The 23,981-nt window shown below is 45.0% G+C and overlaps 2 protein-coding genes across 6 annotated transcripts in view; one reads left to right on the plus strand and one right to left on the minus strand.

Moving 5' to 3' along the window:
- LOC119086172 (MAGUK p55 subfamily member 6-like) overlaps nucleotides 1–23,981 on the plus strand; it is a 563,311-nt gene that overhangs the window by 260,906 nt on the left and 278,424 nt on the right. The window lies entirely within an intron of this gene.
- Nucleotides 1–23,981, minus strand: part of Osbpl3 (oxysterol binding protein like 3) — a 185,966-nt gene that overhangs the window by 36,602 nt on the left and 125,383 nt on the right. Inside the window, 5 exon segments of the mRNA XM_028892641.2 lie at nucleotides 1,624–1,874; nucleotides 6,153–6,246; nucleotides 7,276–7,410; nucleotides 15,677–15,784; nucleotides 18,856–18,986. Of these exon segments, the coding sequence (XP_028748474.1) occupies nucleotides 1,624–1,874; nucleotides 6,153–6,246; nucleotides 7,276–7,410; nucleotides 15,677–15,784; nucleotides 18,856–18,986 (719 nt within the window).

A 23,981-nucleotide genomic window follows, 5' to 3' on the forward strand; every position in this document is an offset into this window, starting at 1 on the left:
GTGTTGGGACTACAGCTGTGCGCCACTGCGCTTTCCCTTTTATTGGGACCAAGTGCTGAGGATCTTAAGGGTTCTGAATTGCCACAGGAGTTAAACACACTTTAGAATATTTTCTCCCTTTCTGTTTTACATTTTATTATTTTATGTGTGTGTGTGTTTTGTGTGCATGTATGGCTGTGCACCATATGCATTCAGTGCCTGGGAGCCCAGCAAGAAAATGATGGTGGATCCCTTGTAATTGGAGTTAGGGATGACTGCAAGTCATATGGATGTTGGGAATCTGCCTGGTGGTGGTGGTGGTGGTGGTGGCGGCGGCGGTGGCGGTGGCGGCCGCCGTCACACGCCTTTAATCCCGGCACTTAGGAGGTAGAGGCAGGTGGATCTCTATGAGTTCAAGGCCAGCCTGGTCTACAGAGCGAGTTCCAGGACAGGCTCCAAAGCTACACAGAGAAACTCTGTCTCGAAAAACCATAAATAAGTAAATAAATAAATAAATAAATAAATAAATAAATAAATAAATGTTTCATGTTCGAAGTGAATGGCTTTCTTTGAGGCAAGGCACCATAAATGCCGACTTTTACCACTAGATTTAAAGCTTCCTGCCTACCTATCTCCAGCAGATACTGTCTAGGGAAATTCAACAAAAAAGGCAAAATCACAACTTGTGTTTTTTGGCATTTATGATCATTAACATCAAGAGAGAAAAATCTCTCTGATAAGACGGTCCCAGAGATCAGGCAGAAATGGCAATGGGATGTCTCTTCAGCCAGGAGCTGAGGTTCTCATCCGTTTCCAAATCAAGGCAGCCAAGGAGCTTCCTTGAGCCTGAGAACTGCAGGCTGTGTGGAGTTTGAAGGGGTCTGCCTCCTGCCACGGGGGTGGGGGCTGGGGAGGGGTGCAGCTAGTTCTGTGAAGCCCAAGAGTGCACTCCTCTCCAACCCAGCCAGGCAGCAAATGAAAGAGAGCTCTGCACTCAAGTCCCAGCCCCCACCCAGGCAAGGGGGCGACTGATCACCAGCTCCCAAACGAGGAAGCCAGGAGAACAGTTTCCACAACAAATCTTCTCAGTCAAGAGTTTTGCAAACAAAATTGCTTATTTAAATAGCTCTATAAGAGAGAGGAAAAGGTGGTGATGGTGGGGGGTTGTTTACTGGTGTCATGATATAAAACACCCTCTGTGAATGATACTTTCCAAAAGCGTAGGAATGAATGGGACAATTCCAGAAATAAACAAAAACATTCTCAAGGGAAATTTACTCTGGAGGAGAGAAACTGCTCAAGAAATTAAATTCTGTCCACCCAGGGTAGTAAAAATAAACACAGGCAGCCAGCCTAGAGCATGTTTTCCAGCCGAGTCTATGAGAACCATCCAATGGAAGCTTCCAGAGAAAGAGCAAGCCCAAAACCAGCAGAACCACCCGCCCCCAGGTAGGCACCAGCTGCAGAAGGCCTTCCTTTCCCACTGCAGATTCTGATGAGGTCACTGCACATAGCCAGGAAGCGGGGGACTGAGACTCTTCCGAGAAATGACTGTCTCTAAGGAGCAATCGGAATGGGGACTGGGCTTTAAGCCTCTGGGCTCCGAATGGCTCAGAAGAACAGTTCAGGGAGTGGGGGCCTCACCATCCTCTCCAGGGCACTGGGCATGCGCGCAGCCTTGTCCAGAAGCTCGCTGTATTCCAGCTCCTCACAGAGCCGCTGCAGGGTGTTCAGCGGCTCATTCAGCTCCACCGGCATGGCCACCTTGGACAGGTCCTTCCCGATGTTGTTGCGCAGGATGCTCCATAAGCTGACACTACTGGTGTTGGGGCCCTGTGCTGGCAAGCAGGTCCGCCTTTTGGACCTGGCTTCCCCACCACTTTCGAGAACAGGCCCTGCAAGGAAAGAATTCTGGTCGACTCCAGGAAGCTAGTCCACGAAAATAACCCTAGCAAGTACTCACTGTCAAACCCAGTTATGCAGTGTAGGATGGAAAGCTAGAAACTAGCAACAGAATGCTGAGCAATTAAATACCAAAACTAGGGTACAGCTCAGTAGGGGAGCACGTGCTTATGCACCAGTCCTGGCACTGCTGAATAAAGAAATGCCCCAAACTGTATACACTAATAGCCATGCACTTCATTCCTGGGGAGATTTAGGAAGTTCCCGCTCGCTCAAAAGCTAGCTCCTCACAGCTTCAGACTCAGAATAAGAACGGAAATCGGGTTTCCATGCCAATAACAGGTTAGACTGGTATAAATTTGAAAGCTTAACCACATCAAATTCTGAAAATCAACTCTGCGCTGTTTGAGATGTGGTCTTATTCTATAGCCCAGGCTAGCCTCAAACGCACAATCATCTGCCTTCACATCTCCAGTACTGGGATGTTAGCTGTGCACTACCTACTGGCTAAATTGTATTTATTCTAGAAAAATAAGAAAGAAATAGTTTCCATCAATTATTCTACCAACTCAGACAGTGGCCCTTTACATTTGGGACTATCTGTAAATTAGTGTATTCTCTACCTACATTATTCATACTGTAGGGGCATTTTTATGTTCTGCTTATTCAGCTGTCTAAAGCATAGTTCTGTTATTTAAATTCTCCAATAATAACATTTTTAGTGACTGTAAAAATACTCCATGGTATAGACACATCATAATGTATTGGCTCGCTCATTACTGTTGGGCCATTAAGTGTTTCTAGATGTTCAGCTACAATTCAAAAAATGCAAAGAAAACCCAACAGCAACCAACAATATGGACTATCTACACATCAGGATACTTGCTTGGTCCTCTGATCATTTTATCAGCACATATGGTTGAGGACTGTCATGAAAGGCTGTTAGTGCTTTTGGTTCATATGATCCGAATGTTATTTAAAAGACAAGTGAGTAGATGTGGGATGCCCCACACCCACCACACACAAAGCCCATGTATTGAAGAGCAGATTCCCCAGCTGACAGATCCAATTCCTGAGACCTGGCTGGATCAGGAGCTCTCTGGCCCGACCAATGGGCTGGTCACTGACTTTTGCCTTACAGTGAGTGGACTACAGGACAGGAGGGGGTTGGAGAGAGTGGTCCCTCAGGGCTGCTCCTTTCTCCCGCCTCTGCTTCCAGGCTGCCATGAGGTGAGCAGAAGACACTGAAGAACTTTCTAGTATGTTCTGGAATGCTTTTGTGATCATTTCTTCTTCATCCTATACACATCGACTCCCTTCCTTTCGTTTTTCTGTCTATTTTACAATTTCACATGTTTTTACAATTTTATCCCAAGTTGGCATTTACGTTTAAGCTTGGCCCACGGAGGATTTGATGAATGAAACATTTACAGTCACATACATAAAACTGCCCACCACTTCTGTCTCAGGCTCTGATGTCTCTCTCCTGCTCTGTGTCTCTTTTCAAATGGCATCTTTTCACTGTACGGATGAACAGGTAACACACCACTTTCTGTGTGTTTATTAAACATAGACACGTAGCATTCACTCATTACATAACCAATAGCTCTGAATAAAGAGGCAGCTTTGATGAACAGAAACGTCTGAAATTGGGGTCATGCTGTGCAGTTGCAGGCTAACTTAAGCATCCAGTTCAGTTCCAAATTTACTTTCATTGGTTATATGGGCAAAATCTGACACAGGCGCACAGGTGTAAATGGGGGCATCTTTGGCAACAGCTCTGCGGGCAGTGGCATGTTTCCTTTGGTCCACTAAGTCTAACATTTCAAAGACTGCCACTCTACCACCACAGCCATGCTACTGACGCCACACACGCCCTCTTTTCACTCTGTGGTGCTGGTCGCCTCAGCCTCTGACGTGTATTCTCCTTCTTCCTCTTTAGGGTACTTCTTGAAGTAAACAGTACTATTATCTCCGTTTTATAGATGAACAAAGTGAGGCAGAGAGGAGGGTCCAGCACACATAACCAACAAGGAATAGAGTTGGAGCTGGTGCTCACGGATTCCCTTCAGTCCATATTCTCAGCTACTTAACTTCTGCAGCATTCAGCACGGCAACAGGTCCTGCCATGTGACCTGTGATTTCTTCTGGGCGAGAAACTGATAGGAAGTACCCAAAACACTAAGTGTCTGCTGCATACTCTGGGAATCCTAGTTTAATAGCCGGAGAGCTCTGCTTTAGCTGTTTTCATTTACATTTTCTTTCCTGACACAGAGTCTCATATATCCAACAGGCTGGACTCGAACTCTCGATGTAGCCAAGGATGCCCTTGAATTTCTGATCCTTCTGCCTCTACCTCCCTAACCCTGGGATTACAGGTGAACACCACCATGTCTCATTTTATGTGGCACTGGGTATATAGAATCCAGGACTTCACGCATGCTAAGTAAACACTCTTCCAACTGAGCTACACCCACAGAGTGGGTTTAATTCTTCTTTTCTCAGTAGGCAAACTGGGTTGTAGAACATGAAGGTTATCTCTGAAGGCATCTTTTCAAGATGTCTAGAAACCCTGTCACCATCTGAGAAAGTCTACAGAGAACTGGGGACATCCCATTATGGTATTCAAGCTTAGATGAAGGAAGGTCCAGCAGGTATGTGCTGAGTTTGAGCTGAATAGCCACGGACTAAGCAAGAGAAGCAGCCTGACCACCTCCATGCTCATCTCAGCTGCTGTTAATGCAGCATGGCCGTTGACGGTGTCCTGGACCAATCCTTTCTTCCTTACTTCAGCATCCTGTTTACTCCATGCTCTCCTGACTCCCTCCCTCAGGCCTCTGGGAAATGGGGGAGGGGCCTCAGCTTTATCATCTTCCAGCTCTGTGGCTGGAGCACCATTTTGGTGCTCATACCACTCACTGCACACTGAGGGAGCAAGTGATGTTTCTTCGTGAACCTGTTCGTTCTTTGTTTTCACAGAAAACAATCTGCATTCTTGTCTGTGACCTTCTGCTTCTAACTCACCGGGTTTTAGGTTTTTCTATCAAGAGATGACTCTCTACAGAGCAAACTACCTTCCTTCCAGCAGGCGATGCTGAAAGGGGGCTTTGTGGATGGTGGGAAGTTACCCGCCTGCCCCTGGAGTCCTCAAAGCAGCGGCTCTGGAGTGTTTGGACAATCCATTCGTATAGTTCACAAACATTCGCTAAGCTGAGACACTGAAATAAAGGGGTCTGGCACCGTTCCCGTCCTCTGTGTGGATATGATAATGGTGGCAGATGATGCTTTGAGTATTCAATGGGGCAAACCAGATGCCAAGATGGGGAGTGACTGACTGATGTTCAGGGCCCTGTGCAGAGGACCGTGGACTGGGAACTCTATGGGCATCTTCCTAACTTGACTGTTCTGCTTCCTGAAGTCACAAGCTGCTTGGGATTAGTCAGACACTCCAGGGACCCCACAGCTCAGACTCACATAACAAAATACCTTTCTTCAAAAACTGCATTTATCTATTTATATTTGGCATTCATGTGCCACAGTGTGAGGTGTGTGTGTGTGTGTGTGTGTGTGTGTGTGTGTGTGTGTGTGTGTGTATGGCCAGAGGACAACTTGTGGGTATCAGTCCTCTCTTATTTTGTGGGTTCCAAGGAATAAATTCAGATTGTTCAGTTTGGTAGAAAGTACCTTTACCCACTGAACCATCTTGCCAGTCCCAGAAATATCTTTCTTGGTCATCATTTCCCTTCTTAGGATTAAGCAGTAATAAAGGGGCAGCTTAGGAGACCCTGAGAGGAGGTAAGAGTATATTCTCTTGAATAATCTGAAGCTGACTATCACTTGGACCTTTTAGTTATATATGCCCTATCAAATTCTTAAATTATAACAACATTTCAGTATCTGAATACAGAATACCATATCCTATATTGCACTTGCAGAGAAAATGCATGACTCATAAGGGACACCCTTGTTTAAAAAAAAAAGTCAGGCCTGGTGGTGCACATTTGTAGTCTCAGCATTTGGAAGGCAGAGACAGGAGGATCCCTGGACTCTCAGGCAGCAAGCCCAGCCTGATTGGAGAGCCTCGAGTGACAGTTAGAGACCCTGTGTCAAAAAATATGACGGATTACACCAGAAGACTGACACCCAAGGTTGACCTCTGACCTACGCACGCACGCACGCACGCACGCACGCACGCACGCACACTCAGCTGCAGGCTTCCAGAGATCCTGTAATGTAAACACTTACCTAAGGTCTGTAATGTAAACACTTACCTAAGGTCTGTCTTTCATTGTCTAAGTCATTACTGAGGTTGTCTAAGGACAGATTGTCACTTATGTCACTGACATATGAGTCGTCATCAGAAATCTGTGGGAAAGAAGAGATAATACACATGAGAGAGAGAGAGAGAGAGAGAGAGAGAGAGAGAGAGAGAGAGAGAGAGCACCAGCCTTTCAGAAAACCCTACTCCAAATGACCAAGCATGCCACGTCTCACACTACAAATCCACAGAAATCATTTGGGGTACTATTTTCATAGAACACCCCCTAATCTACCTAGGTGATGCTCACAGCAACAAACTGTTAGGGCTGGGGGTGCAGGTGGACTGCTTGCCTAGGGTGAGAGGGACCCAATTTTGGGCCCCACCAAAGGAAGAAAGGGACAGAAGGAGGGAGGGACAGAAGGAGGGAGAGAGAACATTCTTAGATATTCTTGGTTCTCAAAGAAAAATAAACAAAAACAAAAAAATCTCCAGTGTCACTGCTGTCATAATAAAAATTCTTATTTTGCAGTATTTCCAGATCATGCTAATACTTCAGTAAAGGAGTTAGCAACTTATTTTTGAACTCTTTGTGAAAAATGATTCTTGCATGGGAGTTAGTACATAAAATTATTTTATATACTAGATAATATTTTTTTATTATATTTCTCTATATTTAATGGATTAAAATCACACATAGTAATGCTAACTGTGGGGCTTGCCTATTCCAGAAAGTATATTTTTTATGCATCAATTTAAAGCAATGTTTATAAATTTAAATTAATACAATAAACATATCAGACAGTAATGATATAAAATGTCTAACAAATTAACATGATTGAAAAACACACAGGCTATAAAGCAGGCATATGAACAGGAAGAATTCACAACTAGCAATGAGAAGTCTAAGTAACAGAAACACGCGGGAGTCCAACACCCTGAATTTCACATTTTCTTAACAGATAGAATCATCTTGTGTTGTGGGTGGTGGTGTGTTACAAGCAGGCCCTCAGAATGTAATGGTGTGGAGGAGCCATGGAGTCGAAGATTTTTGTTGACAGATCTTACTGAACAGTTTGGTGAACAAAGTCACAAAGGAGATTTGGGGGGCAGCTGACTGAAAACAGTAGTCAAACCTCGTTTTCTGACGAGCTGGGAGATAGCAGAACTTCCTGGGCATCAAAAAACTCAGAAAGGGAGTCGGTGATGGACAGCCTGCTCTCGTTGGAGAGCTGGTGCACCAGGGCTCGGCTTTCGTCCCCTGAGTTTTCCTGGAGGAAGAGCAGAAAGAAGATTGCATATATTTAGAACAGCCTCAAGAGAAACACAATCCACAGATGGTTGACTCGCACAAACACTGGGTCACAGGCCCATGCAAACAGGCAACACAGAGCAGAGGTCAGCTTCAAAGGAAAAGTGAGCCTCACAAGAAACAAAACGAGAAATGAAGTTCCCTCCCAAAAGGATGCTTCACTTACAGGCATGAACATTGTTCAGACACGTGCGTGCCACAGATCTCAAGCACAAGCCAATTTTGTTCCCTTGAGGAGTAGGAAGGTTCCAACACTGAGTTACATCCTCTTACTCTCTACCACTCAGGATGCTTCTTTCTAGTCTAAACTCCCTTCAATGCATGGCTGATTCCAAGCAGGGTGTCCCAGTGTGTATTCAGAGGCCAATATCCTGCTTCCAAGGACTCCCTTAACAAATAAACTCTGTGTTTTGGTCCAGAGGTACCCATGATGGTAGATCATTCCTTATTCATGGGTGAGTGGGATTAATTTCCTTGTCTCTCTTCACCCACATGACTCTTAAGGGGAAGGAAACTTTAGCCCCCAAGGATGATGCCACAACTTAGCAGAGTAACACTGCTTTTTCCTCGTGTTCCTCCATTCTCCACTCCACTGAGTCCAGATTCATTGAGAAGGGTCCCAGATACTCAGGGGATGTGCTTTCTAGTCTATCTGCAAGTAAAATTTCAACCCCACTCAATGAATCAAGCAAATATTTGCATATTGTCCTCATCCAATCATAGATGAACATGGACCTATACAAGGCTTCTGACCTGTGGGCATGTACACATTAGACCAGAACCACCAACAGACCCTGGGCCACAGGAAGTGGGAGACAAAGTTGACCTTAACACTGACTCTTGCAACCCAGAGCCTGATTAGAACAGATTTAGGACACGATAATTCCTTGGACTCCTGAGTCCCTGGTCAGCTCAGGCACTTCACTGGCCTGCTGGGGTGGCTTCAGAATTGTCATGCATCTGATAAGTGAGCCACAGAACCAGATGGAAAGGAGTTCAGACAGATGCTGCCACGCCCAAAGGTCTCCTGAGTTCGGGATGTCCCTGCTCTTCTCATCAACAGATACTGTGCCCAAGGAGGTCCACTGGGACAGGAGGCCTCAGCAGTTTCCTAATTAACACACAGCAATGAGTCCTTTGAACGTTAGGAACAGAGGGAATTCTACATCTCTCCTCTTGGAGTCTTTCTACATCAGCCCAAGGTACGGGTTTAAATACTTTATACAGCCTCTAAAGGCCAGCTTTCTCTATCCCCTACAAAGATCTCCATGTACGGCAGCTGCTTTCTTTCTAAAATAATTTTTCTTGACTTTTTGAAATTTAACATATAATTACACCATTTCTCCCTCTAACCCTTCCATGTATTTCCCTGCTCTTTCAAATTCATGGCTTCTTTTTCTTTAACACACACACACACACACACACACACACACACACACTTACTTCTACGTATAGAAGTACTTCATAAAGTTACTTATATGGACATTTCCAGGGCCGACCATGTGATGTTGGATAACCAACGGGGGGGGGAGGGGGGGGAATCTTTCCTGGGAAAGACTTCTGCTCTCAGCACCTCTTAGTAGCCTAAGTTCTTTGTCTAGGGTTGAGGCCCCCATGAGATTTCCCTCTGCCATGTTATCACATCTTTAGGTGTCCTATTTGTTTGGGTCTTATGTAGGCAGCCATGTCGGTGAGCCTTCACCCATTAGTAGCAGGCGGTTGCTTTCTTAAAGGAAATAAATGCCTCTCTCCTCCGAAGACCCAGGCACAAGGCTACGGAGCTGAAGGTACCGCAGTGCCCAGCAGGCAACAGAATCTTCCCGCGTCTCCTGTGGGCCCGATGTTCGGAGAGGCTCATGATTTATTCACTTGTGCTTCTCATTAATTCATCACCACACCTACCTGCTCTAGATTCCTCCTCCCAGACTGACAGGTCAAAAGGATTTCCTGACTTATCAACACTGAAAGCAAGACATGTTGAAAAATCATTAGCTAAAATGGTTAGGTGCAGCTGTGTTTTGGATTTCACTTTTAAAAGGGATTTCTAAAAATATAATGAGGTATCTCAGGAGTGGGCCAAAGTGTCACCATCAAGTTCCTTACATTTCCTATGTACTTAGGCATGAAGTCTGAGGGTAAGGTAGGGTATTTTTAGGGAACTGATTTTAGATGGACACCTGTCACATAAGGTCAGGTATGGAATTTTCCATGTGTGGTAATATGTTGTTCAAAACGTTTGGGCTTTGAAACATTTCAGATTTGGGATCCCAGCCCCTACCTGTTCTTGGTGCCCATAACTTCAGCAACAGCTTATGATCTCATACTGAAAACACCAGGACACCTGCCCTCCAGCACAGCTTTTCAAGGATCACAGGGTCTTATTTAAAATAGGAACACAGTTCAGCAGTCACTTCCCTCACTGAAGCTCAGGAGTGGCTATCTACCTGTTGTGCATATTACAACGAACTAAACATAAAAAAAGGAGGGGTGGATAACACCCCAAATCCCATCACACTGCAGCAATTGCTACAAGCCTTTGGACATTTTCTCGCCAATCTTATTATTCACATACTTTTGTTTTGTAATAACTATAATCATACAATTTACAAACATAATTAAATTTTCTCAGCCAACAATGCATTAAAAAACTTTTCCTAACAGTAATGTGTTCTTAGGATAAAAGCAGTATGTGTTTGAATAATAAAATACACAAAAATGCAAATAGAGTAGGTACCCCTCAAAAGATCCATCACTCATATCGAGATATATATATATATATTAAAATACTGGTGTACCTGGGCATGGTGGCTCATTATCGTAACCACAGAACTCAGAAGGCAGAGTCAGGAAGACTGCCTTGAGTTTCAGATTTGTCTGGTTTACATAGTACATTTCAGGCAACCAGAGATACATAGTAAAACCCTGTTTAAAACAAACAAACACACACACACACATGTCTAGAAAAAAGTTGTGTAGTTTTTGTTTTTAAGCAGGGATCGAACTGTCCATGTGTGTACCTTGTCCATTACATTACTTGACCTTGTGAATACATTACTTGACCTTGTGAATAGGTTCCCAGGCCGGGAAGAAGTGTCTGAGAGAATGAACTCCAACCAACAGGTGTTTTATTCCACTAGTGTGTTATAGAGGGGCAGTTCAGTTCTGTACTGGAAGGAAGGGTAGCTGCAGACTGCAAATCCAGGGAGCATCATTGCATGCCTTTACACAAATCTCATTATTTCTTCAGAACCATTTCCAGAAGTAGAATTACCAAAACTGTTTAAGACTATAAACATGGGATTACTAGTTACTTCGACATTTAAGAAAACTCTTTTCTCTACCACCACAACTTAAGAAAATGTTGTGCTGATCTGATTTTCATTTTCCTTAGACTGATTGTTCTTTATAAAAAAGAGAGCAGTAGAATGTTGCTGTGGGACAGGCCAGGAAACGTGGTGCAGGGGCTTCCTTCTGAACACCTGTTTGCCTGTGACCGTAATAGTTCAGCCACGTGCCAATGATATTTCTAACCAAGTGTCACAAAAGATCATATAGAGCTAGAAAATTCCTGTCCCCTGGTGATGTCACCACAGCAAAGGGTGATGTGACTCTCTCTGTGGAGACGCTGGAGTGGATGAGCCTGCCGAGGCTCGCTGTTTAACAGCGCAGGAGATGGGGTGATGCCCAGTGCACAGTGCTGACCGTAATAATACACAACTACTGGGCTGTGTCATTGTTACGCTTTCTAGCCAGTATTTTAGACTGCACTCTACTCACAGAAGGAAAACTGGTCAACAGCGAGCCAGCCACAGGCAGTCCTCCAGGAGGTGTCCAGGGGAACACACTCCAATCACGAGAGAGGAGACTCCATTGCTCAGAAGCACTGAAGTGGGACAAAAAGCAGACAAAGATGACACTCGTGTTCTCTGTTGGTTTATAGCAAGAAAATGCAATGCTGTGAGCATTTTTATAGTGGCTTCTAGCATAGAGACTTGGTGTCTAGCCAGCTCTACCATCTAGGCTGTGTCCACACGCTCTACAATACTCACTCACCAGTAAGATAACCTGATGATATTCCTGAATATATCTAAGTAGTTAAACCCCTCAAGACAGACTTGGAAAATGAAAGGTGTTTTTTTTTTTTTTTAAATCCCTCAGAAACAAACCCCAGAAATATGTATGCGATGCTTGGTCAGTGTGAATTATCTATATCTACTGTTTCTTGATTTCTTAAGTTACTCAGTATTATTTGACCCTTGTCCACAGGTTAAAAATATTGTCATTGATTCAGCATTATATAAGGCTGTCATTTCACTGAAGATATTTTTCTTTGTTTTTACTTAATGTGCCTTCTTATTTTTGAAACATTTTCTCTATTTAAAAAAAGTCAAGTTTAGTTAACATTTCTTTTGAAAATTTTTATTACTCTCCAGTTTAGGAGATCCTTATTCTAGCAGTTTGATAAATATTCAAATTGACTTTTGTCTCAACTTTATATTTAACTTGGATCTTAGCACACAATGGAAGAAAACCTGAGCTTCTTTTCAAATTGCTTTGAGCTGTACGGACCTAATTTATTGAATGATCTGCCTTTTCCCACTGGATTTAGAGGCCTTTCTTATCCACGTATCTCCTTCTTTTAGAAGGAGAAACAGAAAAGCCACGCCCACGCCCCAGACAGTCATCCCCACCACACCACCACCCACTCAAGGAGGAGGAGGACCCTCCAGGAGCACTCTGTCTTCAGGATCAGCCCGTTTTCTTCTTGACACAGAGGTGGGAAACTGAGGTGAGAACACACATTCTGGCCTCATGAGTTGTGAATTTAAATCCTGATTTGATTTTATAAGCTGTGTTTCTGGTGGAAGTTATTAAACCACTCTGGGCTTTACTTCTCCTGTTTCTAAACTGAAGCTACCATCCCCTCCTCTGCAGAGTCAAGGTGAAGGAAGAATTTGTACAATAATGTCCAGTGTTTGTTTGATCCCAATGTAAAAAAACAAACTGAGGAAACATATACATAAAATAAAGGGATTAAGTATCTTAAGTTTTTTTATTTTTAAATTATAGATGTTTTAAAGGTGATTTAAACGGGATTTATTAATTTGTTTGGACCGGGATCTCACTATTATCTAGACAGGCCTGGAACTCACTATCTAACCTTGGGCTGGCTTCAAGCTGTCCTTTTGTCTGGGTCTTCTGAGTGCTGTGATTACACTTGTCCCCATCATGCTCATCCTTAAATGCCACTTAGATATTAGACATTACTCCCACAGATCTCACTTGACCTTTGATTTCTAATCTAAAATATATAAGATAATCAATAATAATAATAATAATAATAATAATAATAATACAATCTTCAATATTGTCCTGGTGATATTAAAATGCCACATTTAGGAATCCATAGTAGGGGTGTCTTGAGTAAGTTGAGGGGGTCATTTCTAAGAAGAAGGGATCTTGGGGTTCAGTATCTGGGCCCAACACCAGCAGCAGCTCCTTTGTACAGCCAAAAGGTGGCAACAGGAAGGAGATAAACAGCGGGAGGCCAGACAGGCAGAAGCCCGTGGACTGAACCTATCGTTGGGGACCGTCCTTCTGCTGTAAGGTGTCTGAGGCTCCTGGGAGTCAGGGGGCGTGAGGTAGCTCAGTCTATAAAGGCACCTGCCACTGTGACCTAGATTCAACCCCTAGACCCCACATGGTAGAAGGAGAGAACAAACTCCTGCAAGTTGCTCTATGACCCGCACATGTCCTGTGGTGCATGTATGTGTGTGCACGTGCACACACATATACACACTAAATAAATGTTTTTAATATTTTTAAGTATATACACACACACACAAACAGTTTAGGGGCTGCTTTTTTTGTTGTTGTTGTTTTTTTTTTTTTTTTCCAGTCTATGTGGTCATTCTTATTTATTTCTGCTCTTATTTCCTGAAGGCAACAATGGCTTTTCTTTGCTGGGAAAGTTAGCCTTGAGTCACTCAGTGGGGAAAAAAAAGTCTAAACCATGGGAAACAGAAGCTGTCTGAAAGAGGAAATAAATGAGACAAGCACATAACCAACCCAAGAATGCTGTGGAAGGACAAGTTCAAGGCTGTGGTAGCACCCTCCTGAACAGTTCAGCGTGTTTCAGCTCTCTGGTTATTCCTTTTTTTTTTTTCTTTTTTGTTTTTTGAGACAGGGTTTCTCTGTGTAGCTTTGTGCCTTTCCTGGAACTTGCTTTGTAGATCAGGCTGGCCTTGAACTCACAGAGATCCGCCTGCCTCTGCCTCCAGAGTGCTGGGATTAAAGGCATGCGCCACCACCGCTCTACTGGTTATCCCTTTTTGAGACTGGTCCCAAAATGAGCATTTTTGTAGACCTGGGCTTTGGGTTTTATCTCAAAACACAAACAGCTTGAGTGATGCACCCTGGACACTGGACACGGGCTCACAAATGCTAGGTGAAGGTTATCTATTTAATCATAAAACATGTAAGTGTGATTTACATGATGATAATCTGTATTATGAATGGTAAGAAGTGCCTGGAAATCAGTGTGCGATTGGAGATGCCACAGTGCCTGCAGCAAACGATGCTCAGTGACGGCCAGACCGGGAAAGTCTGGGCCCATGTCAGCTCATGTGCACACCTGAAAGGGCCTGAAGTGCCAGGCCCTCAGGCTGGAGGGTGCAGGGCTGGTCTCTTGGAGGTCTCCTGCAGAGGAGTTCCATCCTCAGCTACCGCCATGAGGGTGTAGCTCTGGCCTGGAGCATCATCCGGCCTGTCAGCATGTGTGTGTTGCATCTAGGACAGGTGGTCCAGTGTCTTGGCCTCCATTTCCTTCATCCTCAGCTCACACACAGAGTCGGGACGGTGTGGGTCTTTTACAAATGTATACGCGAGCCCTTTGTGACCTCCCTATGTGTGTGAGTGTGGGGGTGCACAGTGTGTGAGAGACGTGTGGGGGAGAAGACACCTGTGGGTGTCGTTCCTCAGGCTCTGCCCACCTTTTTCTTCTTCTTTTGTAAACCATATGAGGAGGTCAGAGGACCACTTTGAGGAACTAGTTCTCTCCCTCTGGGGCCCAGGGATCCAACTCAGGTGTCTGGGATTTGAGGAGAGAGTCTCTGCCCACCGAGCCACGTCACCCTGTGCCCACCTTTGCTGGAGAGAGGTGACAGCGTTTTGCTGGCCTGAAACTCACCATGTAGGCCAGGCTGGCTGGAGAGCCTGTCACCCAACTGTCTCTACCTCCCCATCCTAGGATCCCAAGAATGCGCCACCACACCTGTATTTTTTATGTGGGTTTTTGGGGGTCCTTGGCATTTTATTGACTGCATTACCTCCCCAGCCTGCTTCCCTATCTTCATTTTAAATCTAACCAGTTTGTTAATGGAAAATTTTGCACATCTGAGGTAGACATCGGAATACCAGAGACACTTATAAACACCTTCCACCTTTCCTACCCATTCTTGTTTTCCAAGGCTCACAACGTATTTTTCTGAAATTGCTCATTTTAAACACATTCAAAGGACCATTTGGGGCAAAAATCCCAAGCCTTGAGAAAAGACCTCATTTTGTGTGTGTGTGCATGTGTGTGTGTGTCTGTCTGTCTGTGTGTGTCTCGGTGTGTGTGTCGGTGGTCTGTGGGTTGAACTAGGGCCCAAGAGGCAAATGACCACTCTATTGCGTCTCAGTAAAAGGCCTTCCGAAAATGTGTTTACTGACAATAGATTCTGATGTAGCACAGTACTTCTGCCCCTAGGAGTACAGAGCTGTGTTATGAAAGAGGAAAAAACAAAACAGGAAGAAGGGAAAAGGCACAGTGATGGTAAAGACGGAGCATGGCTTTTGCAGAACACAAGAAGCCTGCAAGGACCTGGACACTCTGGGTCACAGACATGGAGGTTTCTTCAGAAACGACAAGGAAAAGCCCCTGTCTTTCTCTGGCCCCCACTCAGGTAACACACAGTGAAAGGAATCACACTTAGCGGGACCGAGATATAGAGACACGGAAGGACTCGCTGAAGAGAGAGCCGACCAGTGTGTGGAGCAGCATTCTGCCGGCCCAGCTTCGAATCCCACGTGCTCAGCCAGAGCTGGACTGTGGCATCGCCAGGGGAGGCCAGGAGCATGGCCGCCACTCAAGGGGGTGGAGCAGAGCGCGATGCCACTGGACAGAGGGCTCTGGGGACTGGGTGGCAGTCGCAGAGAACAGTCATCAGAGGAGACCTACCCACCTCTGCCAGGTTGTCCCCCGACTTGGGAACAGCGGGAGAGTCGAGGAGCAGAGTTTCCGCATGGATTCTGCGTAAGCGTTCTTTAAGATCTGTGTTTTGTGCTAGGGCCTGGAATATGTTAAAAATAGCAGGGCTTTATTAGTAAATGGACAGTTCAGGAAAACGCAGCAGCGCGCTGGGCACAAGCAAGTCTAGAAGCGAAGATCCCCCTGGGCAGGACCCCCTAGGGGTGTGTCCATCCGGGCTTTCCCCATTGCTCTCCAGCAGGAGGCTGGGAGGTAACAAATGGGTCCGGATCCTCCTTGTTAATCTTGTCTCCCAGGTGGGAAGAGGGTTAATAAGGCTGCAGAAGGAAGCCATAGACAACATCAAGTTTAAAACTGGTGATTCACAGGATCTTTTCTTCCTGCCATGCTGATCTGTGGAGCGGCCCCCCAATCCCACCAAACCTAGTGATTCCTAGCCCCTCCTGTCCTTGGCAAGATGCCAGCGGACATGGACCCAGTGTGAGTTCATTATCACGCTGCTGCACTGGACCAAAGGCGAATGCTGGTGACTTACTCATTTGGGGAATAAAATGGTATACTTTTCAAACAATAAACAAGCAACCTTACTTACACATCTTAAATGCTTACAGACCATGGTGCTGGGTGTGAGCCACGAACATAAAACAAATTACCCAAGACCTCTAGTTCCTCCTGGGACTGGCCCACCTCCTATCTCAACGTCCCTGCCAGGACCCGGCTCACGGGAACAGGAAGCCGTGTACTTCCTTCCCTTGGCACCCCTGTGCATCAGGACTATAGATCTATCTTTAGGAGGGGCAGACTCTCGTCACTGCCTTGTCTACTGCCTGCATCTCCACAAGGACTTCCTTTATTTCCTTTCTTATCATCACTGTTGAATGTATGAAACATGGTCCTCCCTCTGTAGCCCAGGCTGGCCTCTCCTCCCAGGAGCTGGGATTACAAGGACACCAGGGCTGGCTCTAGTTTTACTTTTCAGTGGCCACAGAGGACAGAGGTGATTCTAAGAACCCTTGAATCATTTGAGAAACTCTGAACAAGAACTAGGGTCATGTAACCACATATAACAACCCCTTTGGGGCAACACATCACTGTTATAGTGGCTAGAATCTTAGCAAAGCCTAGAAGTTGTGGTAATATCTATTATATTATAATATATATATATATCAAATTCAGTACCTGTATATTCATATACCCATTGTAATAGTTCTGTGATTATTCTAAGAAGAAATAGTTTTGAAGAAATAAGTCTTGGGCTAAATCAGAAATCTAAGCCAAAAGGGAAAGAAAGTATCCTGTGTTTTATTTTACTTCTTTCTAAACTGTTAATGTGAGTGCGAGTGCATGCCTTAGAAAAGGTGATGCAAATCTGGTCTGGAAACTGTAGTCCAGTTAAGTGTAGCCAAGTAGATTAGCAAGAAGACTGGACCTCTGTGAGAAGGGGAAGGGAGAGGAGGTCCATGGGAAGGAACTTCAGGGACCCCAACATCAGAGGGACCTTCTAAAAGCATTAAGAGCCACACAGACAGGAACAATGAGAGTGTGTACCAGCAAGAAATAAACCTCAAAGAAAAAGTGGAAGAACAGCTGTGCCAGCTGTTCACCAAGTTCCAAAAGATGTCTCTTTCTCTCCAACCTTAAGAAAGGGATTCGGAAAGCCAGGCATGGTGGTGCACGCCTTTAATCCCAGCACTCGGATGGCAGAGGCAGGTGGATCTCTATGAGTTCAAGGCTAGCCTGAACTACAGAGCGAGTTCCATGATAGCCAGGGCTGTTACACAGAGAAACCCTGTCTTGAAAAAAAAAAAAAACCAAAATAAAGAAACAAATAAATAAAATTTAAAGATGGAGACTCTACATATAAAGTGAGCCAATATTATTTATAAATTTTTCTTTCAAAAATAGCATAATTGGGCACATGACTACAATTTAAACACGTGGGAGGTGGAGGCAGGACCACATGATTCCATGAGGCCTACTGGGCTGATATCCTGTCCTAAAAAAAACAAAACAAAACAAACAAAAGATAGCACAGTTGGAATTGCCACTGAATGAAAGCATCCGAAATATCTCCAGCAAGCCAGCAAGTACTGTCCATCATTAACATTGCGCTGTAACAATCATTAGTTAACAGTACATTGGTAGCATTGTTTTTCTCAGTAGCATGACAAATTGAAACCATGAATGGGTTTTTTTCCCCCCTCCGTACTTATGTTGGTTTCTGGTCACATGATCCTAATAGTCATTCCCACCTGACCCAAAATACAAGTCAGTGGTGCTTCATACAGTAATGCTACATGTGCATGCATTCTTTCTCTTCTTAAAGCAGGAATTCCAAAGCACAAGCAAGGAGCAAAGAGCAAATTCGTTTGCTGTTTCAACGGTCCTCTGGCTTCTTGACAGAGGTCAAGGTTAAAGTGTTAGACACCTTCAGCTGCTCAGGTAACATCAGGACACAGCATATCAACAGAGCCCAGCCATTCGAGCAACAAACGGAAGCTGAGAAAATAATCATGAGTGACAATGGCCAGCTGGGACTCACCTGAGGCCATGGCAGTGGTCTGCCTGACAATCCCTTCATGACTCATCTCTGTGTCCATGAGAGGAAAAGCTGAAGGTTTTGTACTATTTATTCAAATAAAATATCACTCACATATTTAGAAGAGCATTAAGTAGGATCAGCACTTTGCAGTGGAGACAGAAAACGTGTAAGTTGGAAATTTCTTGCTGCCGTGTGTTATTTGTTAAGATGATCTAAACTTATGATGCTTCAGAGCCACAAAATCTCCCAAATGTCAGACTTTGTAATCATAACCAACAAATGTCTGCAAGACTCCCAGACAAACATACAGTAAAAGCTTGATAGAAACAGAAAAATTCAGAGAAACTGGAAGAAATCAAACTCAGAGAACTGAACATTCAAGGAAATCCTGGCTACTATGGTTTGGGATTCTTTTGAATGCAAAAGAATCTTTCTGAAGAAAGGCTTGAATATCATTTGGATAATTTGTTTGGTTTTTCTCCCCAAGATTCAACTCAACCATGAAAGTCATCCATTTTCAATGCAGCCATTGGAAATGGAAAGTATTAGTAGTTCACAAGCCCAGCCGCATTTGCAGACATTGATGGAGCAAAGACACACACATCACTTACAGATGACAGAGCGTGCTTCAGCCCGACGACCTGAGCAGAAGGCGGGGAGGAGGCATCCAGCTCCATCAACTGCTTCAGCTTGTTTCTCTCCGTTGATATGCTATTAAAAGCCGACCTTAAAGCGAAGTAAACTATAAAGATAGAATCATTACAAGAAGGAACAAGGAAGAGGCATAATTAAAAACGAAATGCAGAAAACTGTATTTCTTACACAAGACTTTAGCGAGGTATTCTGAGTTCAGTAAATATACATTCTACATCGATTTTTAAAAGCACATTGAATGTGTGGGAGCAAACCCTAACAGAAACTGCAGGGTCCAGTGACAACATGTAGCAACATAGGTTCTTCAGTTTAACCTTCCTAATCCTGTGTAGGATGCTGAGAGCGGGAAAGGCCTCTGTAGGTAGCAAGGGACACACGGGGAGACTGTGGGGCTCAATTTTGCTGTGGACTTAAAACTACTTGGAAAAATATAATCTATTAACATTGACATACACTTGGCAATCCTAAGGCCTGTGCCCGCTAAGGCACTCCATGATTTTATGACTTAGAGGTTTAAGACCACCAGTATTTATGTCCTTAAAGGCTAGAAATGGTTAAGAACAAGGCTTGCTGGCTATAAGGAAAGATGCTATCACTACATCAGAAAAAAATGAGACCATAACTCAACCAGGTGGTCAAAATCCACCACCAGTGAGAGTCGGGCAAACGCTGGGTACCTCTGTCTACAGTGCCTTGGAAAAGTCACACTATGCTGGAAGGCCAGTCAGGGATAGGCAATCTTGGATTTAATCCCTGCACTCGGGAGGCAGAGCCAGGCGGATTTTCTGTGAGTTCAAGGCCAGCCTGGACAACCAAGTGAGTTCCAGGAAAAGGCGCAAAGCTACACAGAGAAACCCTGTCTTGAAAAACCAAATAAATAAATAAATAAATAAATAAATAAATAAATAAATAAATAAATAAATAAATAAATAAATAAAAGCTGGCCCGAACTCTTCAAAGACAGTAAGGTGTCAGCTCTATAAAAAATTGCCCCCAACTAAACCGTGCTGAAGAAAACAAGACCATGAAACATGACGTAAGCTCAGGGCCAGATCCTGTACCCAATGGGAGAACAACATTGAAAGGCATTTTGTTAGAAGCTGACATCATGAATGGGAGACCAAAGTGTCATTTCCCAGGGACAGGACCTGTGTTAGAAAACTACACTGTGCCCAGGATATAAAGAATAAAGCCTCAAAGAACGGCATAATGACACAGGAATCCTTTTCTCCAAAATTTCAGTGAAATAAAAGTGTGTGTGCAGAGAGAGCTGGGGGGAAATAACTGTAGAAACTAAAAAAAAAGAAAAAGGACAGTCTGGGCAGAGGGTTTATGGGAGTCTGTAGCATGAAACTTCAAAGTTCTTATTAATAAAATCAAACCTGAGGCCAGTTTTGGGGTGAACACTGGAAGATCAGAGAGATAGAACAAGCCATAGCTAACCTCACTTGGCCAACTTCTCAGCTGATCCTGTTTCCTCAGACTGGAAGCTTCTGTGTCCTCATCCCAATGGCTCTCAGCTGAACTATGCTGCTCAAAACCTAAAGGCTTAACCAGCCAAATGCTTCTAGTTTCTGGTCCTCACGCCTTATATACCTTTCTGCTTTCTACCACCACTCCCTGGGATTAAAGGTTGGCTTTCTGGGATTAAAGGCGTGTCACCATGCTTGGCCATTTCCAATGTGGCCTTGAACTCACAGAGATCCAGAGGGATTTCTGCCTCTGGAATGCCAGGATTAAAGGTGTGAGTGCCACCATTTTCTAGCCTCTGTATCTAGTGGCTGTTCTGTTCTCTGACCCCAGATAAGTTTATTAGGGTGCACAATATTTTGGGAACACAATACCACCACAGGAGTCCTTTGTTCTACACTTGCAGCTTTTCTGTTAAGGTCAAAATGATTCAAAATGAGGCGCCGCCCCATTTGTTCCGAGTTTCTTCTGACTGCACTAGAGTCCCCCCACCTCTGATTTTGGCGTTCGGACCTCTCTGCTCACTTTGGGGAGCTTTGGGGTTCAGTGGGAACTAGAACCAGTCATCGCTTCAATTCCCAAACTGGCGCTTTCAAAAAGCTGGGAGCTGTGGGGATGCCTCCGTGGGTAAAGTGCTCTCTGTGCAGGCACAAGGGTCTGAGTTCGAGTCCCCAGGACTCACGGAGAGCCGGGCACAGCACTGGGCTCTGCAATCCCAGCGCTGCAGCAGTGAGGTGGGTGGGAACAGGAGTGTCCCCAAAGCTCAGCTGCAGGGGCATGCCCAGCAGGGGGCAGCAAGGAGACCGCTCTCCAACAGCAGAAGTGAGGACTGACACCAGGGGTACACACACACACACACACACACACACACACACACACACACACAGAGAGAGAGAGAGAGACAGACAGACAGACAGAAGACAGAGACAGAGAGAGAGAGAGAGAGAGAGAGACAGAGACAGAGACAGAGACAGAGACAGGAACAGCTTTGACAAAATATCTTTTAGGCTCTGATCACACAGGCTCTAAGTAACTTCCTAAGGATAAGGGAATGGTGACCTAAAGAACTGATCACCAAGACCACACTAGATATTATCTTTCCATTTTCTTCCATTACAGTTTTGTCACAGGAGGGCAAGAAGGAAGGGACTGAAGGCAGGCTTCTCCAGTGACCTGGTATTTTATTAAATTTCACAGGCTTGCATTTCCAGAGGTATTGTTATCCAAGAATGGCCTATTCAATAACAGAAACCAAATACTCACTGCTGACTTGCTTCCTCATTTATCAGCAAGAAGGAAGATTGTCCAGCTGTCCATTGTCTCTATATGCTGTTGCTGGCATCCAGGGCACTTAGTGATAGATAGATCCAAGAATCCTCATAACATCTAATGCAAACAAGCAATTTGTTCTCTCTCTCTCTCTCTCTTTCTCTCTCTCTCTCTCTCTCTCTCTCTCTCTCTTCTCTCTTCTCTCTCTCTCTCACACACACACACACACACACACACACAGGAACTTACAAGCTATGGTGATGCTTCTATGGCAGAAGGGAGGGACCCATTATCATTCTATGACTTGGGAAAGTATCTGATGTGCTGAACCCTAATGGAGATACTTTATAGGCTGTAATAAGGATTAAGTAAGACAATGCAGGCTAAGTCTTAACCTAATGCACAAATGCGCTACATAATGGATGTTACCGAAAGGATGACAGTCACCATGACGAAAGAGATGCGTGAGTGGGAAAGTGATGCCTGCATTCTCTTGACATCTGCGCAGTAGGAGTGCGCAATACTTAGCTCTCATCAGGAGGATGACTATAAATAAATGCACATACGGGAGAGAGTATATGAATGAGGACTGGCCAGAGCTCGCTGAGCCCAAGAGCGGCAGCCTTGGGTGGAGGCAACAGGCCGCACAGGGACCTCTACTGCATTTTATGCCCGTTAGACATCTCCCCTCCGCTCCCCAGGATACCACAGCTGTCCCAGTGGGTCCCTGGGGTTCTTCCTTCCATGGACACATTTATTCCTCCAAATACCACGAGCACGCACCTGGCTGGCTCTGCCTTTCAGATGCCCTGCAGCCAGGAGAGACTCTCCCACCAGACTAGACGATTCCTGGTTATGCTTTTAAAGGACAGAAGGGGCACTATCTGTTTCAGAGCGCACAGCTGGGGAGGCCAACCACAGAGCTACTAACAGAGTGCTCGGCAGCAAGAGCCAAGGCTCTGCAGTTGCCAGCTCCCTTATCTTCAGGAGAAGGAATGTCTACTAAGACCACAGCGGCATGAAAAAGAGAAGCCCATACAGTCATATTTCACTGTCAGATATGAAAACTCTTCCTCAATCACCTGAAAGAGGATGAGAAAACCAGGTCCCTAAATTCATATATGATAACTAAGTGTGTGTGTGTGGTTGTGTGGGTGTGTGTGTGTGTGTGTGTGTGTGTGTGTGAAACTGGGTCTCACTATGTCACCCAAGGTGACCTCAAGTGTGTGTTCCTCCTGCCTCAGGCTCCCAAATGTTAGGATTACCAGAGTGTTCTACCACACTTGATTGAATTTCTCAAATGGCCTTAGACCCACCCAGAGGATATTGAAGTGGTCACTCTGGCCAACTCAGGATTCCTCACTCCAGCAGTGACTAGATGCTGCTCCCAGGAGACGGCAATTACATTGTTACAGACTGCGCTGCCAGTCACTTGACATGAGCCAGAGCTATTTGAAAGGAGGAAACCTCAACAGAGGAAATGCCTCCGTAAGATCTGGCTATAGGGCATTTTCTTAATTAGTGATTGAGGGGAGAGGGCCCAGCCATTGTGGGTAGGGCCACCCTGGGCTGGTGGTCCTGGGTTCTATAAAAAGCAGGCTGAGTAAGTCATGTGGAGCAAGTCAGTAAGCAGCACTCCTACATGGTCTCTGAATTAGCTCCTGCCTCCTGGTTCCTGCCCTGCATGAGTTCCTGTCCTGCCTTCCTTCAGTGATGGACAGTGCTGTGGACTGTGGAAGTGTAAGCCAAAGACATCCTTTCCCCCTCAACTCCCTTTTTGGTCCATGGTGTTTTATTGCAGCAATAGAAGCCATAACTAAGACAGTGACATTGGCTCACAAAAAGGTTAGAGGCATTTCCTGTGTCAGGAGTGTCTTCTTACTTATTTCTAATGTCATCCAAAATTTTTTATTGGAGACTAAAAACCTTTAAAAAAAATAAAATAAGTGTATTGTACCTTCAGATATGTTATCATAAAACAAAGAAGTCTGAGATGCACAGAGCTACAGAGAACCTCAAAAGTCATCCAAGGCACCCACCCCAGAGGATGGCCCACCCTCTCCAGGCAGCACCCCCTTGCCAGATGATCTTTAACCCCTGCTGCTCCAGCCCCACCTGCCTCCTGCGGCAGTCACAGTGCTCGGCGACCTGCTACAGCTATGCGAGCTGGCCTGGGTCTCCTCACACTGTCCCCACGGCTGCTGGTCTCCTCGGGGAAGCCAACCATCAGAAGGCAGTCTCAGAACCTGCTTTGAAATCTTCACTGTCCTGCCCTCGGCCTCGCTGGACGGGGACAGTGGGACACGGGTTGGGCTCTCTTGGGGAGAGAGAGATTCAGGATCTT

Source organism: Peromyscus leucopus, chromosome 3 (assembly GCF_004664715.2).
Source record: "Peromyscus leucopus breed LL Stock chromosome 3, UCI_PerLeu_2.1, whole genome shotgun sequence".
Lineage (NCBI taxonomy): Eukaryota > Metazoa > Chordata > Mammalia > Rodentia > Cricetidae > Peromyscus > Peromyscus leucopus.